The sequence below is a fragment of the Argopecten irradians genome, chromosome 2 (genome assembly GCF_041381155.1).
Source record: "Argopecten irradians isolate NY chromosome 2, Ai_NY, whole genome shotgun sequence".
Lineage (NCBI taxonomy): Eukaryota > Metazoa > Mollusca > Bivalvia > Pectinida > Pectinidae > Argopecten > Argopecten irradians.
This window is the reverse complement of record NC_091135.1, coordinates 29,188,033-29,205,776: the sequence shown is the minus strand read 5'-3', so window position 1 is coordinate 29,205,776 and position 17,744 is coordinate 29,188,033. Positions and strand designations below refer to the sequence as shown.

At 39.5% G+C, this 17,744-nt stretch overlaps 1 protein-coding gene across 4 annotated transcripts in view; it reads left to right on the top strand.

Moving 5' to 3' along the window:
• LOC138315061 (E3 ubiquitin-protein ligase HECW2-like) overlaps positions 1 to 17,744 on the top strand; it is a 51,008-nt gene that overhangs the window by 6,545 nt on the left and 26,719 nt on the right. For all 4 annotated transcript variants that reach the window (XM_069255792.1, XM_069255794.1, XM_069255793.1 and 1 more), the window contains exons 5-13: positions 4,026 to 4,110; positions 6,479 to 6,642; positions 6,946 to 7,088; positions 7,594 to 7,727; positions 10,602 to 13,100; positions 13,453 to 13,693; positions 14,087 to 14,163; positions 16,068 to 16,222; positions 16,487 to 16,569. In XM_069255792.1, coding sequence (XP_069111893.1) covers positions 4,026 to 4,110; positions 6,479 to 6,642; positions 6,946 to 7,088; positions 7,594 to 7,727; positions 10,602 to 13,100; positions 13,453 to 13,693; positions 14,087 to 14,163; positions 16,068 to 16,222; positions 16,487 to 16,569 — 3,581 coding nt within the window. The remainder of the gene's footprint in view (positions 1 to 4,025; positions 4,111 to 6,478; positions 6,643 to 6,945; positions 7,089 to 7,593; positions 7,728 to 10,601; positions 13,101 to 13,452; positions 13,694 to 14,086; positions 14,164 to 16,067; positions 16,223 to 16,486; positions 16,570 to 17,744) is intronic.

The window sequence follows — 17,744 nt, the reverse complement described above, 5'->3', positions numbered from 1 at the left end:
GAACAAGCCAATTTAGTGAAAGTAGATCTTTATCTGCATTTAGTGTCTACTGGTATGGTAGGACAGAATCGGGGAGGTGGGAGACAGTAAAATGATAGTTTAAATCGACAACCCCTGATAATGTAGACAGTGGTGTGTTAGATTTTAACACTAATTACTTATAATTGGGTGTGTGTATTATAACCCTATACAGCTTGCTGGATTATCCGTATTTTTATAATTATCTTTATAATTCCTATTGAGTTATGAGACAGCAGTAGAAGGTAGGATAACTCTAATGTTTACAATTTATATTACTTTATTTTAAGTTTGATTTTCTATATAAATGCTTAGCTGAAACCCCTTGTTGTCAGCTAAATCAATATTTTGTGTAACATTGATGGGAATCCTTAGAAATGCATTGCAAAAGTATTTTAAAATTTTCTGGAATTGACGACCTACAGCACAAAGAGGTTATATATATATATTTATATATACATGTTCTGACTTACTCTGGATCATCAGAGCATACTCATCAGTACTACTATGCACTGATGAAACAGACTACTTAAATATATATATATAACCTACTTTAATATATGGGTTCATCCAAAAATATACTCACATGGGTTTATCAGCCAGTGAATTCTTTATTTGGTGAAGGACATATAACGTATTTGACCTACAGTAATAAGGCCTAGGTTGCAGGGTGCGGGTAATTGACCAAGGGAGTGCCATATTAATTAAGGATTTGTTTTCCTTAGTTTTATGAAACAGACTAGACTTTTAAAGTCAAGTAGCTTTAAGTTTAAATGAGTCAATAAATGAAGTTTTACATCTGTGTAATGCTTGATTTTAACATCAGCATTTTGTCTAAAATTATCTGTAAGTTGTCTTATCAAATGAAGTGAATGTATATGTTCTTGGAAATACGACAAATTGAAAGAATCACAAGAAATGCACTTGATGACCAACACATATGGGCAAGTTAACACTCTAAGCATCATTTCCACATGTATATCAGGTGTACATTTTGTATTATAGTTTTATGATTATCACAAACTTTACTCAGATATAGCTATTTTATCAACTTCAATACATCAAAGTTTAATCACATACTCTCTGTCAGTGTTACCATTGAAAACAAAAGTAAATGGAATCAAACTTGGGACGTCTGGATTACTGATGTGATGCTCAACCGATGAAGCTAAGGAGAAGTTCTCCTTGCCGAGATGTATATTGTGGCTTGTATTGAGCAGGGTTATACATCACATCAGGGCTACAATGGCTGGAGATTTTCTTAACTTTTGCTTGACATTTTATCATGGTGATTTATTAAATTTTTAAGATGTTAAACAAAATCTACAAGTATATTGTCCCCTTCATGATGAGGGAGGGGGGGGAGGGGGATGTATTACGACTAAAGGTGGCCCGATGGCCTGAGACTATAGAATATCTGGTCGGTCTATGTAAAATCTTTAAATGACGGCCTAGCTATTGGCTATGCAAATTTGACATAAAATTCTTTTATTCTGCATCCCTGGACAAATTATGATTTTGATCTATGTTTAGTGAAATGCTTGACAAGATGAAGAATAAAATTTGATATGAAAAATCTGTATTTAATTTAGCATTTTCCATTAGTTTTTGTTGCTTTAGCATGTACATGTATGTGATATTACATCAGGTCTATGAAAAAATGGCTGGGGCTATAGAATTTTCTTTCTCTGTAGACCGATTGTCTATGGAAAATTCACAGTCACTTTAAGACAAGTTGCCTTCATGATAGGGGCTGGGGTAGGTTATTTTCTTGTTCCCTTCATGATAGGGTGGGGGAGGTTATTTTCTTGTTCCTTTCATGATTGGGGTGGGGGTGTATTTTGACTACTGGTATAAGTTATACATGATCATAAAGTTTGAGCACCAATTTGTTTTACACATACAGAGAGTTCTCTAATATGTAAATATGATAATGCGCCCCTAAGATTAAAGTATGATGTAACCTACTAATAGTTGGTCCGCATTTGGTTGCTGTACAAATGTTATATAGGATAACTAACTATAATTGAGTTGCCGGCCAACAGATCCTTGTCTCTCCTGGGCATCATCTGCAGTTTGAATGTCTATTGATTTTCATTTTTTTTAGTGAGGATGTTAAGGCATTCACATAATACTCCATCTTAATGAGTTTGAAGAAATCCTTAACTCTCTTTGTCTGAGACATCAGAATAATAGAACAATTATATTAGAAAAGGCTGCAAACAGATTTTATGTACAGATTAAATTCCACAGAGCTGCAAGTCGTTGATGCTGGCATTGGCATTTTACACTAGATTGAAGTCTGCTTAACAAGAGCAGTGCATATTCATGTTTGTTGTATCCCCAAGAGGGAGGAACAATCGTGATATCAAATTGAATTGCAGATATATTTAAGCCTTTCTATTTAAAATGGAATAAAATATTAAGGAAAGCGATTGAAATTACCTGAAACAGAGAGTACTACAATGTTAGGAGGAGGATTTTGTGGTCCTTTGGCTGCACTTGTCGAGGCCCTATTCACCGAGTTTCTATTGGTGGAGTCTCACTGTCTCACTTAGTGTTGTTCAATCAGTTACCGTGTTATACCCATATATTTGGTAAAGACCTGTACTGGGTTTGACTGCTTTCTTTCGTTGGTGGTTTTATAATGTTCAATTGTTCATGGTAAAACTGAGAAAGTATATGTTATGGTATGTCCTTTTGCACAACAATGACGTGATTTTAAATTGGCTGTATTGCATATTTATACAAATTAGTTGTAACCCATTTGTTTTTCAACAAAAAGTTAAAAGGAAGACTGCCATACTTCCACAGTTGGTGTGTTATCTAAAACGTGTAGTGTACATGATTTGTATGGAGATTTACATAAAATTTGGAGATGGATGCCTGTCATAAAGACGTTAAACCTAAGGCCAAAAAAAAAAAAGTCTGTTTAGGGTTACCCGACCGACCCTATTTTTTTGCCCCCCTACCCTAACTTTTTTCCCCACTTTTCTACGAAAATAAATTAAAAAGTCGGGATTTTGATCTCGGACTCCGGTTCTGGCCATCATTTTAGAGTGAAAGACACAAAAAACAATAATTAGAAAAAAAATTCTCCCAACAAACCGACCCTATTTTTTTGGCCTATGTAACCCTATATAAACAGACATAAAAAAAATTTGGCCTAATAAAATAAACAAAAAAAATCTGTATTAACTGTTTTAGAACTAATATCAATGGATTTATTGTTGATATTGATAATTACTAGATACAGTAGTATATCAGGTTTGACTGAATGTAAGATTGTACACAATCTCTGGAGTAAGTAATGATTCATCTCCAGAGTTCAATCTACGATTATTATTCGTGGGTCCTTTTCAATGGTTTTTGTGAAAACCATGGGTCCCACAGTGTTATAGATACCGATTCCCAGAAATTTCATGGGTCCTTTTAAAATTATGTGAGTACAGGACTCGGGATGCGCACGTAGATTTATCACTGCATCTCATCCACATTATTGTTATATGGTAGATGGAGAACAACTTTAAGTGATGTTTCAGTGAGAGCGTTGCTTAGGTTAGTAAAAATTATCCTTCCATCTCATAGCTTTGTATAAGCTAGGAAGATGATAAGACAGATCAATATTAGAAAAAGTCATGCAGTAAATGCAGTTAGTGTTCCTGTGGGATGGTTCTGACATATATATTGTAGTCACTTTTCTTCTATATAATTATTTTGTCTGGCTTCATATAGTTACAATAAATAAATAAAATACACAGCTAAATGTCTGGTATATATAATCAATGTAATAAATCACTGCTAATAATTAGAAATAACAAACAGTAAGTTAATTTTTAGAGTGGATATATTGGTCACAGAATTAGTTTAAAACATATCATCCCCACTATCTATCTAACCATATATATGTATTTATAGTTTACATTTATGTTCACGTTAATTTAAAAAACCATGATTTACAATTTTTATGTGATCTTGTTAAATCCGTGTATTTGTTTCTGTTTCAGACAGAGGAAGATGGTACAGTAAGCATTCTGGAAAGCAAAGAAGAATCTGAAGCTAAACTACAGAAACTCAAACTCACTATCGCAGGTAAAGACTTTCTACATTTAACATCTGTACTCAGCCCAATAAGTTTCCAGGTGCTTAAAAACAGAATAAGAGGACTGTTATTATTTCCAGCAGAAGGCTGTTCAATTTCTTGCAGTTTACAATTTACACCAGAAGCATCAGAACTGTATTGAAGTAGCCATTTTCAGAGATCTAGACAGCTTTTACAAAATGGATACAGTTAGGAGTTAAGATATTGTTACATCTTTTGTCTATACAAAGGTTACATATGTATGAATAGTAAATACCGCAATGTGGTGTTGATTAGCTTATCCTTTGTAGACTTATTTCCTTTATGTGTATAGTTGTCCTTCATTAGCAGATTTGACTTCAATTTTTCATTCAACTGAAATGAGTTTTGATACATAAGAAATGTGGAGGACAAAGTACGAGAGAGCTGATATGGAGACACATGCGTTTATTACATGCTTATAAAGTATTGACAATGTTCACTTAAAATAGTAAACAAAAAAGAAAATAAACCAAAAAAACCCAACTGCTTTTAAATTCCTAAAATATAGAAAGACCCGAGTTCTGATGTTTTGTGAGTTTAAATCTCCTAATTGATTCACTTGTTTCTATTACCTCTATACAGGCTATGGGCCCATGTCTGGTTAGAAACTATAAATGTAATACTGAAAATCTATTTCATCTACAAAATGTGGGTCTAGGAGACTTGACTTTGATCACCAGTGGCTTCAGCTCAACCATTCCATTAGGCATACACATGGCCAGTCTGGTGTGGAAAAAGTGGATATAATCCAAGTGAAGATTAACCTGATTCTACTATCTTTTTACCATTATACAGATATCAGTGGTTTCAGGCCACTAGCACCTTAATGCTTACAACACATCCATACTTGTGAGATTGGTGACTGGTTTGATAAGCCACAATGACATTTACACTAGCTCCTGAATTTAGGGAATTAAAACATTTTATCGTAAATTGTCATAGTGACTACAGCTAGGATATAGATTTGAGTCTCCAGGTGCCTAATTCAGTGTTGGTATTGATTTTGTCTGCAGATTGCCCGGTATAGATGGCTTACTTCACCTAGATATTTGTCAATGCCATGGTTTTATATATAGAGCCTCAGGAAATATGATTACTGCGGCTGATATAGTGTGATCAGCTTGGGCATAAAGGAATAAAGCGTCATCATTTGTTGTCTTCTATACTCTTTATTAATGTATATATATGCTATAAACTTTTATAGCAATATCTCATTGTATACTTCAATGAGTATGTAGCTATACTCAGAAAAGTGATATTGTTATGTATGCTAAAATATACTCACTCTGTAGGAAAAAGGAACATCATTTGGTGTCTCCTATATATCAAGTTTAATATACAGCACATATTGGAACCATCTGCTTCATGATTATGAGTACAGGGATCACTTTCAAGAGTACAAAAATGTCATTTTGACCAGTTTATAAAGACAACTTTGCCATAATAAATGCAATTTTATTGACTTGGATGGTCATTATAATCAGGTTTATCAGACTCTGTATTAGTACTTGGTGTGTGTTGATTTGAGAATTTATAATCAGAAATCAAATTTTGTTATAGAATATAAAAAGTATAGTGTTATTATAGATAGCAGCACTATGTAAGATTTGTCTTTAATGCTATGCTTTATATAATGCATTAGCTAAAGGGTGTGTCTTAATCTGCTGAAGACTTTACAGTGACAGTCATTACAAGGTGTAGCATTCTTATTCCACATACAGACAATGAATGAGGTGTTATATGATGTATAGATCTCCTCCCATTGTGTTCCTTTGTCTGCTGATCTTGTAAGAGTATTTGATTCAAGTTGAAACAGCATCTTGTAATTGCTATGTGTAATTTGCGTAATAGAACAGAACCTGGTTAGGTGTGTTCCATTTAAAGATGGGTATATATAGGCAGGGCTTATTGTCTAGTTTGAAAAAGGGGCCAAGCACCTTCTGAATTTCAAGTCTTTAATTTCAAATCTACACATTAACTTTAAATCTGAAAATCAATTGGAAAATTCAACAACTAACTGGGGAAAAAGTGTGGCCATTTTCAATTAGGAGTTGGTTCATGTACATCAGACCCAAAATGTGACCTCATGCAGAATTGGCCCTGATCATGATATACTGGGCATATTAGTGGTAAGACCGATCTCAATATTTACAAAGTAAAATTGATTCAACAAAAGCAATTTTGAATTTTAGTAACCCATTCTGGAAAAATCTATAATTGAATACAGGTTATTTTTAAAAAAAAATGTCTGATTTTTATCTGATTGCTTGAATAGGCATGACTTTTGACACATTCCAATGAAAAAATGAGATTTTGAAATACTATCGAAATTTTCAGATGTGGAAGCAAAAAATCTTAAGAAAGGAATGTTTTTCAACCCTGACCCATACATCAAGATGACAATCCACCCAGGAAAGCTATGTCCGTCCACATCGCACCACCATCACGAGTTACGGACGAGTATCTGTCCCAACACAACCAACCCACACTGGCCACATGCTGTAAGTTCTCCCGTGAACACACTAACAAGCTTCGTATGTGTTATTACATTTTCTGTGGAGGTAACAATGTGTGGAGGAATTTCTCTTCAGTATATTTATTATAGCATTAATCATTATTTACACTCGGCATTTTAGGGAAATTTATTAACATTGTGATAACATTATAGTAAATTACGTCTTTTATAAATCATATTGTTCAGCTTCAATTTTAAATTGAAATTTATTGAAAGTTCACCTAAAATTTGATTCAAGTTTTCTTAGACTAGTCTGTCTGTATAACATACTTAACCTTTTCTTTCCCAGACATTTGCATTTGAATCTTATCCAACTGATATAATGGAATTTGAAATCAAAGACAAATTTGCCAAAAGTCGTCCAACAATAAGTCGTTTTCTTGGTCGGGCTGCACTGACAGTACAGAAAGTCATGGACAAGTCTGGGAAAAGGTAAGAAACAAACTGTCTACATGTGTACTGTACACAATATTTGTGTTTATTATAAATGGTTGATTAAATAGATATGATATATTATCTCTTGAAGGTAATAGAAAAATAATATGAACAGATAATATGAAATGAATAGATAATCATGAAAATATTTGCATTTTATCCTAATACATGTATCATCAATTCAGATGAAGAAAAAAAGCAAACTTTAAGTTCATGAAACTGCTTTGAATCATAAATAAACTCATGAAAATATATTGATTTAGATCAGATTGAGTTTGTCACTAAAAAGTATTTGGGTTAAAATTGAAAATTTTTAATCATAATATATGTAGGTCATGATTGATTTGTACAGTGAGAAAGGATTAATTGATATGTAGTTGTTTGTATATAGATGTGATGACTCGTCCAAGAATGAGATATTTTAACTAATATCTTGTAAGTTTTAATCTAGAGTATGTAAACCTGTTGTGAAGGTTCTAAATCAATCTGTTTTATTTGACAGTCCGACATCTTTTTGTTTGGACCTAACCAAGAGAAATCCATCTGATAGTGTAAGTGGCATCCTGAAGTTCAGTGCTGGTATTGACAGATGGAAGGAGGGGGACACAAAGAAACGCAAGACAGCAATACTGAAACGTAAGTAAGACTCGGGCCTCTGTCTCTCTAAACAACTCAATTTGGACTAACCGTTTAGAAAATTATTGCACAATTCGCGGAAGACATCAAATAAAGAAAACTACACGGTTCTCATATAATTAGTTTGCATTTAATTCAAGGTACAGTCAAACCTGCTCTAAGGACTGCCTGTATATAATGACTGCCTGTCTATAACGACCGGTTTTTAGACTCCCCGTGCATTTTTACTATATAGTGGCACTCTGCATAACGACCACCTGTCTAATGCGGCTAGCGACCGGTCATTTTAGCCCCGTCAAAGTTGTCTAACGACTGGTCGCTGAGATCGACTTTTCGAGTACCGAGTACAGTGTGTGTGTAGTAGCGTCCCTTTGACCTACTTCCGGTAATTAACTCCCTTAGTAAGCAAATGGCAGCCATTACCTAAGCCCAAGCTATGAATTGTTTATACAGGACTGTATGGTTTATAATTAATAACCTAGGGGTCGTAACATTTGAGGTACAAATATGTTTGCCAACTTGAAGATGGAAGTTTTAACGACCGTTTATGCCTATCAAAGACTGAAATTATGTTTGGTCGCGAACGCTATGTGCATGAAAAGATCAGTCGTAAAGCGTGATTTTGAACTCGGATGATACGGTAGGCAAAATAAAACATGCCAATTTATACAATGTGTTCCGTTATTCATTGTCGATATTTAGCATTCTAATAATACTTAGAAATGACCTGTACTTAACCTTTTTCAAATTAGGCCTATAAATTTACGTGAGCTTATGTCATGGCGCGGCGTCCGTCGTCCGTCCGTCCGTCCGTCCGTCGTCCGTCGTCCCGTCCGTCCGTCCGTCCGTCCGTCCGTCCGTCCGTCAACATTTCCTTTAAATCGCTACTAGTCATAGAGTTCTGCATGGATTGTAACCAAATTTGGCCACAAACATCCTTGGGGGAGGGGGAACAGAACTTGTATAAATTTTGGCACTGACCCCCGGGGGCAGGAGGGGCGGGGCCCAATAGGGGAAATAGTAAATATAAATTTTGTCCTAGAGTTCTGCATGGATTGTAACCCCCACAAACATCCATGGGGCAGAACTTGTATAAAATTTGGCTCTGATCCCCCAGGGGCAGGGGGTGGGCCCAATAGGGGAAATAGAGGTAAATCCTTTAAATCGCTACTAGTCATAGAGTTCTGAATGGAATGTAACCAAATTTGGCCACAAACATCCATGGGGGAAGGGGAACAGAACTTGTATAAATTTTGGCTCTGACCTCCGCGGGGGCAGGAGGGGCGGGGGGCCCAATAGGGGAAATAGAGGTAAATCCTATAAATCGCTACTTGTCCTAGAGTTCTGAATGGAATGTAACCAAATTTGCCCACAAACATCCATGGGGGAAGGGGAACAGAACTTGTATAAATTTTGGCTCTGGTCCCCCAGGGCAGGAGGGGCGGGGCCCAATAGGGGAAATAGAGGTAAATCCTTTAAATCACTACTAGTCATAGAGTTCTGAATGGAATGTAACCAAATTTGGCCACGAACATCCCTTGGGGAAGGGGAACAGAACTTGTATAAATTTTGGCTATGGTCCCCCGGGGCAGGAGGGGCGGGGCCCAATAGGGGAAATAGAGGTAAATCCTTTAAATCGCTACTTGTCATAGAGTTTACATGAAATGTAACCAAATTTGGCCACAAACATCCTTGGGGGAAGGGGAACAGAACTTGTATAAATTTTGGCTCTGGTCCCCCGGGGGCAGGAGGGGCGGGGCCCAATAGGGGAAATAGAGGTAAATCCTTTAAATCGCTACTAGTCATAGAGTTCTATATGAAATGTAACCAAATTTGGCCACAAACATCCTTTGGGGAAGGGGAACAGAACTTGTATAAATTTTGGCTCTGGTCCCCCGGGGGCTGGAGGGGTGGGGCCCAATAGGGGAAATAGAGGTAAATCCTTTTAATCGCTATTAGTCATAGAGTTTTGCATGGAAATGTAACCAAATTTGGCCAGTATCCTTGGGAGAATAAGAACTGAGTTTGTATAAATTTTGGCTCTGGTCCTAGAGGGCAGGAGGGGCGGGGGCCCAATAGGGGAAATAGAGGTAAATCCTTTAAATCGCTACTAGTCATAGAGTTCTGCATGGATTGTAACCAAATTTGGCCACAAACATCCTTGGGGGAGGGGGAACAGAAATTGTATAAATTTTGGCTCTGGTCCCCCGGGGGCAGGAGGGGCGGGGCCCAATAGGGGAAATAGAGGTAAATCCTTTAAATCGCTACTAGTCATAGAGTTCTACATGAAATGTAACCAAATTTGGCCACAAACATCCTTGGGGGAAGGGGAACAGAACTTGTATAATTTTGGCTCTGGTCCCCAGGGGGCAGGACGGTTGGGGCCCAAGAGGGGAAATAGAGGTAAATCCTATAAATCGCTACTTGTCCTAGAGTTTTGCTTGGATTGTGACCAAATTTTGCCATAAACATCCTTGGGGGAAGGGGAACAGAACTTGTATAAATTTTGGCTCTGACCCCCTGGGGGCAGGAGGGGTGGGGACCCAATAGGGGATTTTATAGGTTAATATAAAAATTCCTTCAGAAAAGAAACAATGAACCTGTATTCAGAACATTACTTGGCATTTTCAAACCAGGTGAGCGATACAGGCCCTCTGGGCCTCTTGTTCAAATTAGGCCTATAAATTTACGTTCGATTTCTTCAGTAAAATTGGGGTCTCAAAAAGGGGGATGGACACAGATAGACATGAAGGTACTTATTTGATTGAATTTGGTACAAATGATTACTGTATTGGGAATCACATCATATTATTGTGATGTTGCATGATACTCTATGTTGAGATATATTTAATTTGGTGATACAATGTTTTCCAGATGCACAGTCTGAAGATGAAGGTCAAACAAAGAGGGAAAAGAAGTCCAATTTCCGAAAATCCTCATTACCAGAAAACATTTTACTTCAGAAAAGTGTGAATCAGTGTCCTGTGCTACGTCATACTGACCTTGAAATTACCGCTGATGATAGTAATTCAGAGGACCAGGAAGATTCAGGGATTTCAATGTATAACATCTCAAACTCACAAAACCGTATCCCTGACGATGTAGACATTGATCTTGTTGAGAACAAGGAGGAACTGCTTAGTTGCAGTCCTCCAAACCTAGCATCAGTGCCAAGTATAATATGTGATTTTCACAATCATCTTGATGTACCTAATTCACGAACTGATGAAACTGTGACTCCGTCTAGTAGTGATAATTCAGGGGGATCGGAGATCACCCCTGACCCTAACCACAGACAGAATGCTCCTTCTCTGGACGCCTGGGTCAGTACCACTTTATCCAATGAAGATCACAGTCTCGCCGCCCCTAGTATGGCCTCGGACTCATCTGACGGTTGGACTGGGCCTGTGCCCAGTGACCCTACCGGGGACAGTAATGGCGATATGGACTGTACAGGACTAGAGTCTGCGGCTGTGCTAGAGGCAGAGTCAGTTCTCATGTCTAGTAACACAAGGATCAGTAAACCCTTACCTTTGTTACCTAGTGATTTACCTAGTGATCAGGATTCTGTGGAGAACACTTCGTTCACTCAATCCTTACCCGACGACACAACGTCATGTGGTCCTTCTTCTCCTAGGAATGGTCAAACTTGTGGTCTTTCCCCTCCCGGGGAGGTGCCATCTTGTAGTAAATCTTCTTCTGGAAATGTGATAACTGCAAATCTTTCCTTGCCAGTAATATGTAATAGTGTTAGTGATATGAATGTGATAGATGTGACTTCTTCGGATGTGATCGATTCTAGTGTGATATCTAGCAGTGTGATGTCTCCCTCAGAGGATGCTAGTGCCTCTGGATGTGCAATAGGTGGAGCGACTTCTCTGGAGCACATGGCAGATGGAGATGTTGCAGATGGTGTGGATGATGTTCAGGGTAGTAGTGTAGTGACTAATGGAGATGCAGTGGCACCCCCTAGTTTGCCACCACGAACCTACAAAGCTCCACCGCTGCCACCAAGACAGAGGACCGTCGATGCTCCACCTCTGCCACCAAGGACACCAGAGAGAAATGATAAACCATCATTTACACCAGGGGCACTAATGAGTCCTGGAACTACTTGTTCAGTACCAGAACCAGGCTCATTAGAGCCACCCCCTCCTCCCCTTCCGCCTCGTAGGTATAGCCCTATCCCCCATCTGGCTGTAGGTGGAGGGGCTGTGGGGGCAGTGTTAGAGCGCGAGGATAGTGCTAGTGACAGAAATAGCTTTGATAGTATGGAAACATTTCAAGGCTCACAGGAGAATCTCTTGTCTGAATCTCCCAATGTGATAGGAGCGGAGGGTGTGACGCCACGTCCCCGTGCCACTCGTACAGACAATGATACCACAGGGCTAGAGGAGGAGGGAGGTAAGAAACGACGTAGAAGGAAAAAGAATTCAGGGGATAGTAACAATAGTAGTTTGAGTGAGTCGCCTCAGCATAATGGTAGTAAGAGTGGAAGTAGTAGGCACAATGAGTCGCCACATGGTGGTAAGGGTAACAGACATAGTGTAAGTGATCCATCCTCGAATGGAAAGGCTGGCAACAATAGACAAAGTAACAATGGCACTGTGTTTGCTCAGCTTGCCATGCTCCCCTCCATCGAGTCAGTTGCTTCAAGGGACAATCGTAGATCCTCAACAAGCCCAAGCTCTCGTTCCGTGGAGGTAAGTCCCCGTGCTAGTCCATTATCTATGCAAACCTCGTATTCTGATTCAGTGTCAGATAGGTCACGCTACTCCAATCGGCGCAGTCTCCCACACAATGACACAACCTTCAAACAGACTGACTTACTCCATGCCACACCTCAGCGTCCTCAATTTGATAGACATTCAGGTATTATATCTGTGGCTCCCAACAGCGCCTCACCCCCAAGGGTTGTACCAAGGGGCAGGATCCTCAGTGAAGAAGAGAAACAACAAAATAGGGAACAAATTGTTCAACAGTTACAGAAATGGACTCAGAAATTAAAGGATAAAGGAAAAAGTGATACGGACGACACAGTTTCAGTCACAAGTAGTGAGGATACAGTTAGCGGTTGTGATAATTTAAGTTTTCAGAGTGATGGTTCAGGACCGTCCCCTCAGGTAGCCACCAGTGCACAGCCTGTTTCTCAGTCTCCAGCTCATCAAACAGCTGGCAGCAGGGCCCCACCAGTGTCCAACTCTTCTGAGGCTCTGAGTTCTACAGCTGAGGGAGGCCAACCCATTGACAAAGTCAATGGTGGTAAGCATAGTAAACCAAGTGATGCCTCACCCTCCAACGCAGTGGTCTGGCAACTACGACAACCTCAGCAAAATACATCCAGCTCAAGTCAAACCCAGCGCCAAAGTAAAGGTAACTACAGCATAACAACTTATATATGTTGTGTACTATGTCAGCCCTTCATCAGTAGCTGAGAATACATTAGTTTGTGAAGTTTATCTGCAAAAGTCTGTTATGATCGTATAAAGGTATTCTGTCTTTGAATATTACAGTTGCTGCCAGTTGCGTAAAGCAATTGAATGTTGTTTCTTTGGTCTGTATGCGGAAATTGTATCATTTTCTCTCTCTTATAAAAAAAAAAAGTCAAACTCATAAAATGCATGATGTCACTATCAAAACCTATACTCGCATGAACAGATGATAAACCTTTCTGCCTTTACCTTTAAGACAATTTACATCTACTACAACTGTTTTTCTTTGATAGATGGTAGTCAGTCCCCGTTGCCAAAACTCCCTGCCAGGAAGAAATATGTTCGTGTAGAGCCAACCCCTGGTGATGAACCCCTCCCCCCGGGCTGGGAGGCCAGAGTGGACAGTCATGGAAGGATATTCTATATTGATCATATCAACCGTACTACAACCTGGCAGAAACCTCAGAATGGCCAGCGAGCTGTCCAGAGACGGCCAACAATAAGCTCGGAACAGAGACAACAGCTGGATAGGAGGTAAGGGAGATAACCAAAGTCTACACGAATATTTAGCTTTCTAAATATTCCATAGACACAATTGGCATTTAATATTAAACAACTCTATTTCCTGATATTGTCAACGCTAATAAGTTAGACTATATTTCCTGATATTGTCAACGCTAATAAGTTAGAACTATAAAAGTTATCAATAAAACACTATGCTAAGAATTAGGCCAGATCTACCGTATTCAAGGGGAAAATTCAACTTTGACCTTATTTAGAAATGAGCACAACCATTACAATCTATAAATAGTTTGCAATGATTCCATTTAGAGCCATCATATTTCAGCACAAAAGTACTAACATAAGAAGCTTGAAAATATGACTACTGCTAACATACAAATCTTCAGTTAATATTTCTACACTCAGGTATCAGAGCATTAGACGGACCATCACTCAAAGCCAACAGGACACAGAGAACACTTCAGCAGAGAGTACATCATCAGGTAGGATTGATCAGTGTGTTAGTGACCAGTCAGTGTGTTAGTGACCTTAGATTGGTCAGTGTGTTAGTGACCTTAGAATGGTCAGTGTGAAAGTGACCTTAGATTGGTCAGTGTGTTAGTGACCTTAGATTGGTTAGTGTGTTAATGACCTTAGATTGGTCAGTTTGTTAGTGACCTTAGATTGGTCAGTGTGTTAGTGACCTGTGTATAGATTGGTCTTTTTAGCCCACCATCATCCATCATCAGATAGTGGGCTATTCAAATCGCCCTTGTCCGTGGTCCGCCGTCCGTCCGTAAACAATGCTTGTTATCACTATTTCTTAAAAACTGCTGCAGGTATTTTGTTCAAACTTCACATGGAGGGTCCCCTTGGTCCATATTTGTGCCATACAGATTTTGAGGCTGATCAGAAAAACAAGATGGCCACCAGGCAGCCATCTTTGATTTTGGCAGTTGAAGTTTGTTATCACTATTTCTTGAGAACTACTGAAGGGATTTTGTTCAAACTTCACATGGAGGTTACCCTTGGTCCCTAGTTGTGCCATACAGATTTTGAGGCTGATCGGAAAAACAAAATGGCCGCCAGGCAGCCATCTTTGATTTTGGCAGTTGAAGTTTGTTATCACTATTTCTTGAGAACTACTGAAAGGATTTTGTTCAAACTTCACATGGAGGTTACCCTTGGTCCATATTTGTGCCATACAGATTTTTAAGCTGATCGGAAAAACAAGATGGCCGCCAGGCAGCCATCTTTGATTTTGGCAGTTGAAGTTTGTTATCGATATTTCTTGAGAACTACTGAAGGGATTTTGTTCAAACTTCACATGGAGGGTAACCTTGGTCCCTATTTGTGCCATACAGATTTTGAGGCTGATCGGAAAAACAAGATGGCCGCCAGGCAGCCATCTTTGATTTTGGCAGTTGAAGTTTGTTATCGATATTTCTTGAGAACTACTGAAGGAATTTTGTTCAAACTTCACATGGAAGTTACCCTTGGTCCCTATTTGTGCCATACAGATTTTGAGGCTGATAGGAATAACAATATGGCCGCCAGGCGGCCATCTTGGATTTTGATAGTTAAAATTTGTTACCGCTATTTCTCAGAAAATACTGAAAGGATCTTTCTCAAATTTCATATGTAGGTTCCCCTTGGACCTTAGTTGTGCATATATTGCATTTTGGGACCAATCAGTGAACAAGATGGCCGCCAGGCCACCATCTTGGATTTTGATAGTTAAAGTTTGTTATGGCTATTTCTCAGATAGTACTGAAGGGATCTGTCTCAAATTTCATATGTAGGTTCCCCTAGGGACCTAGTTGTGCATATTGCATTTTGGGACCGATCGGTCAACAAAATTGCTGCCAGGCAGCCATCTTGGATTTTTATATTCAAAGTTTGTTAACGCTATTTCTCAGAAAGTATTGAATGGATCTTTCTGAAATTTCACATGTAGGTTCCCCTAGGGCCCTAGTTGTGCATATTGTGATTTGGGACCGATTGATCAACAAGATGGCCACCAAGGAGTCATCTTGGATTTTGATAGTTGAAGTTTGTTACCGCTATTTCTCAAAAGGTACTGAAGTGATCTGTCTCAAATTTTATATGTAGTATGTTTAAAAAAGTTTAAAAAGTAGAGAAAAGATCCATCTTTCCTTTGTCAGATATAGATCATTCTTTGGTGGGCGCCAAGATCCCTCTGGGATCTCTTGTTGTCATTAACTACTGGTATGTGATCTGAATATTAGATAACATGAGTTTTATTTTTGTTTAAGAGGAAGTAACAGTAATATTATTTAAAAAAAATAAGTTTATTGTTCGGATAGATATGATTTGTGATTTCTGAATCTTATTCTATATCTACTAAGAAGTTGGTATCAGAATGATACTTCTGAATGTTGTTTAGGTGGGAGTGACAACAGTCCTCAGACGTCGGCTCAGTCTCGTATTCCTGTACCGCCCCCGCCTACACTACCACCCACAGAAATCCAAGATAACCGACTACCAGCTGTCAAGTTTCTCACCCGCTCAGACTTCTTTCCTATTCTTCAGAGCAATGATGTAAGTTGATGTAAAAAAAAAAAGATTGTCTTATGACAAAACCTCATGAATAAACCTTAACCTGAAAATATCACAATGCTTCCATATTGCAAAAAAATGTTTTGGTATAAAAACAGCACCTTTTTACTGAGAGTTAACAAATCTGTTAAAACTACCCCCCGGTTTTTAACAGTTTAAAAATCTACTAATTTTAAAATGTCACAAAGTGAACAATCTTCTTGAAAATTAATAATAATGAATTGGTTTGAATTGTTTTGTTTGCAGAGAGCAATGGTGGAATACAACAGAAATGGAACATTAAAGCATATGATTAGTAAAATCAGAAGAGATGCCAAAAACTTTGATAGGTAAGAGGGGACAGCATGACCAACCAAATGATCATCATGCCCCTTATATACATGTAATAGAGGTACCATATAGTGTTACCCATGCCAGCCCCATCATGTCCCCTTAGTCAGCCCCATCATGTCCCCTTAGTCAGCCCCATCATATATGTCCCCTTAGCCCCATCATGTATGTCCCCCATCATGTATGTCCCCTTAGTCAGCCCCATCATGTCCCCTTAGTCAGCCCCATCATGTATGTCCCCCATCTTAGTCAGCCCCATCATCATGTCCCCCATCATGTCAGTCCCCATCATGTCCCCCATCATGTCATGTCCCCTTAGTCAGCCTCATCATGTCCCCTTAGTCAGCCCATCATGTCCCCATAGTCAGCCCCATCATGTCCCCATTAGTCAGCCCCATCATGTCCCCTTAGTCAGCCCCATCATGTAGTCCCCTTAGTCAGCCCCATCATGTCCCCTTATCAGTCCCCATCATGTCCCCTTAGTCAGCCCCATCATGTCCCCTTAGTCAGCCTCATCATGTCCCCTTAGTCAGCCCCATCATGTCCCCTTAGTCAGCCCCATCATGTCCCCTTAGTCAGCCCCATCATGTCCCCTTAGTCAGCCCCATCATGTCCCCTTAGTCAGCCCCATCATGTCCCCTTAGTCAGCCCCATCATGTCCCCTTAGTCAGCCCATCATGTCCCCATTAGTCAGCCCCATATGTCCCCTTAGTCAGCCCCATCATGTCCCCTTAGTCAGCCCCATCATGTCCCCTTAGTCAGCCCCATCATGTCCCCTTAGTCAGCCCCATCATGTCCCCATAGTCAGCCCCATCATGTCCCCTTAGTCAGCCCCATCATGTCCCCTTAGTCAGCCCCATCATGTCCCCTTAGTCAGCCCCATCATGTCCCCTTAGTCAGCCCCATCATGTCCCCATAGTCAGCCCCATCATGTCCCCATAGTCAGCCCCATCATGTCCCCTTAGTCAGCCCCATCATGTCCCCTTAGTCAGCCCCATCATGTCCCCATTAGTCAGCCCCATCATGTCCCCTTAGATCAGCCCCATCATGTCCCCTTAGTCAGCCTCATCATGTCCCCTTAGTCAGCCCCATCATGTCCCCTTAGTCAGCCCCATCATGTCCCCTTAGTCAGCCCCATCATGTCCCCTTAGTCAGCCCCATCATGTCCCCTTAG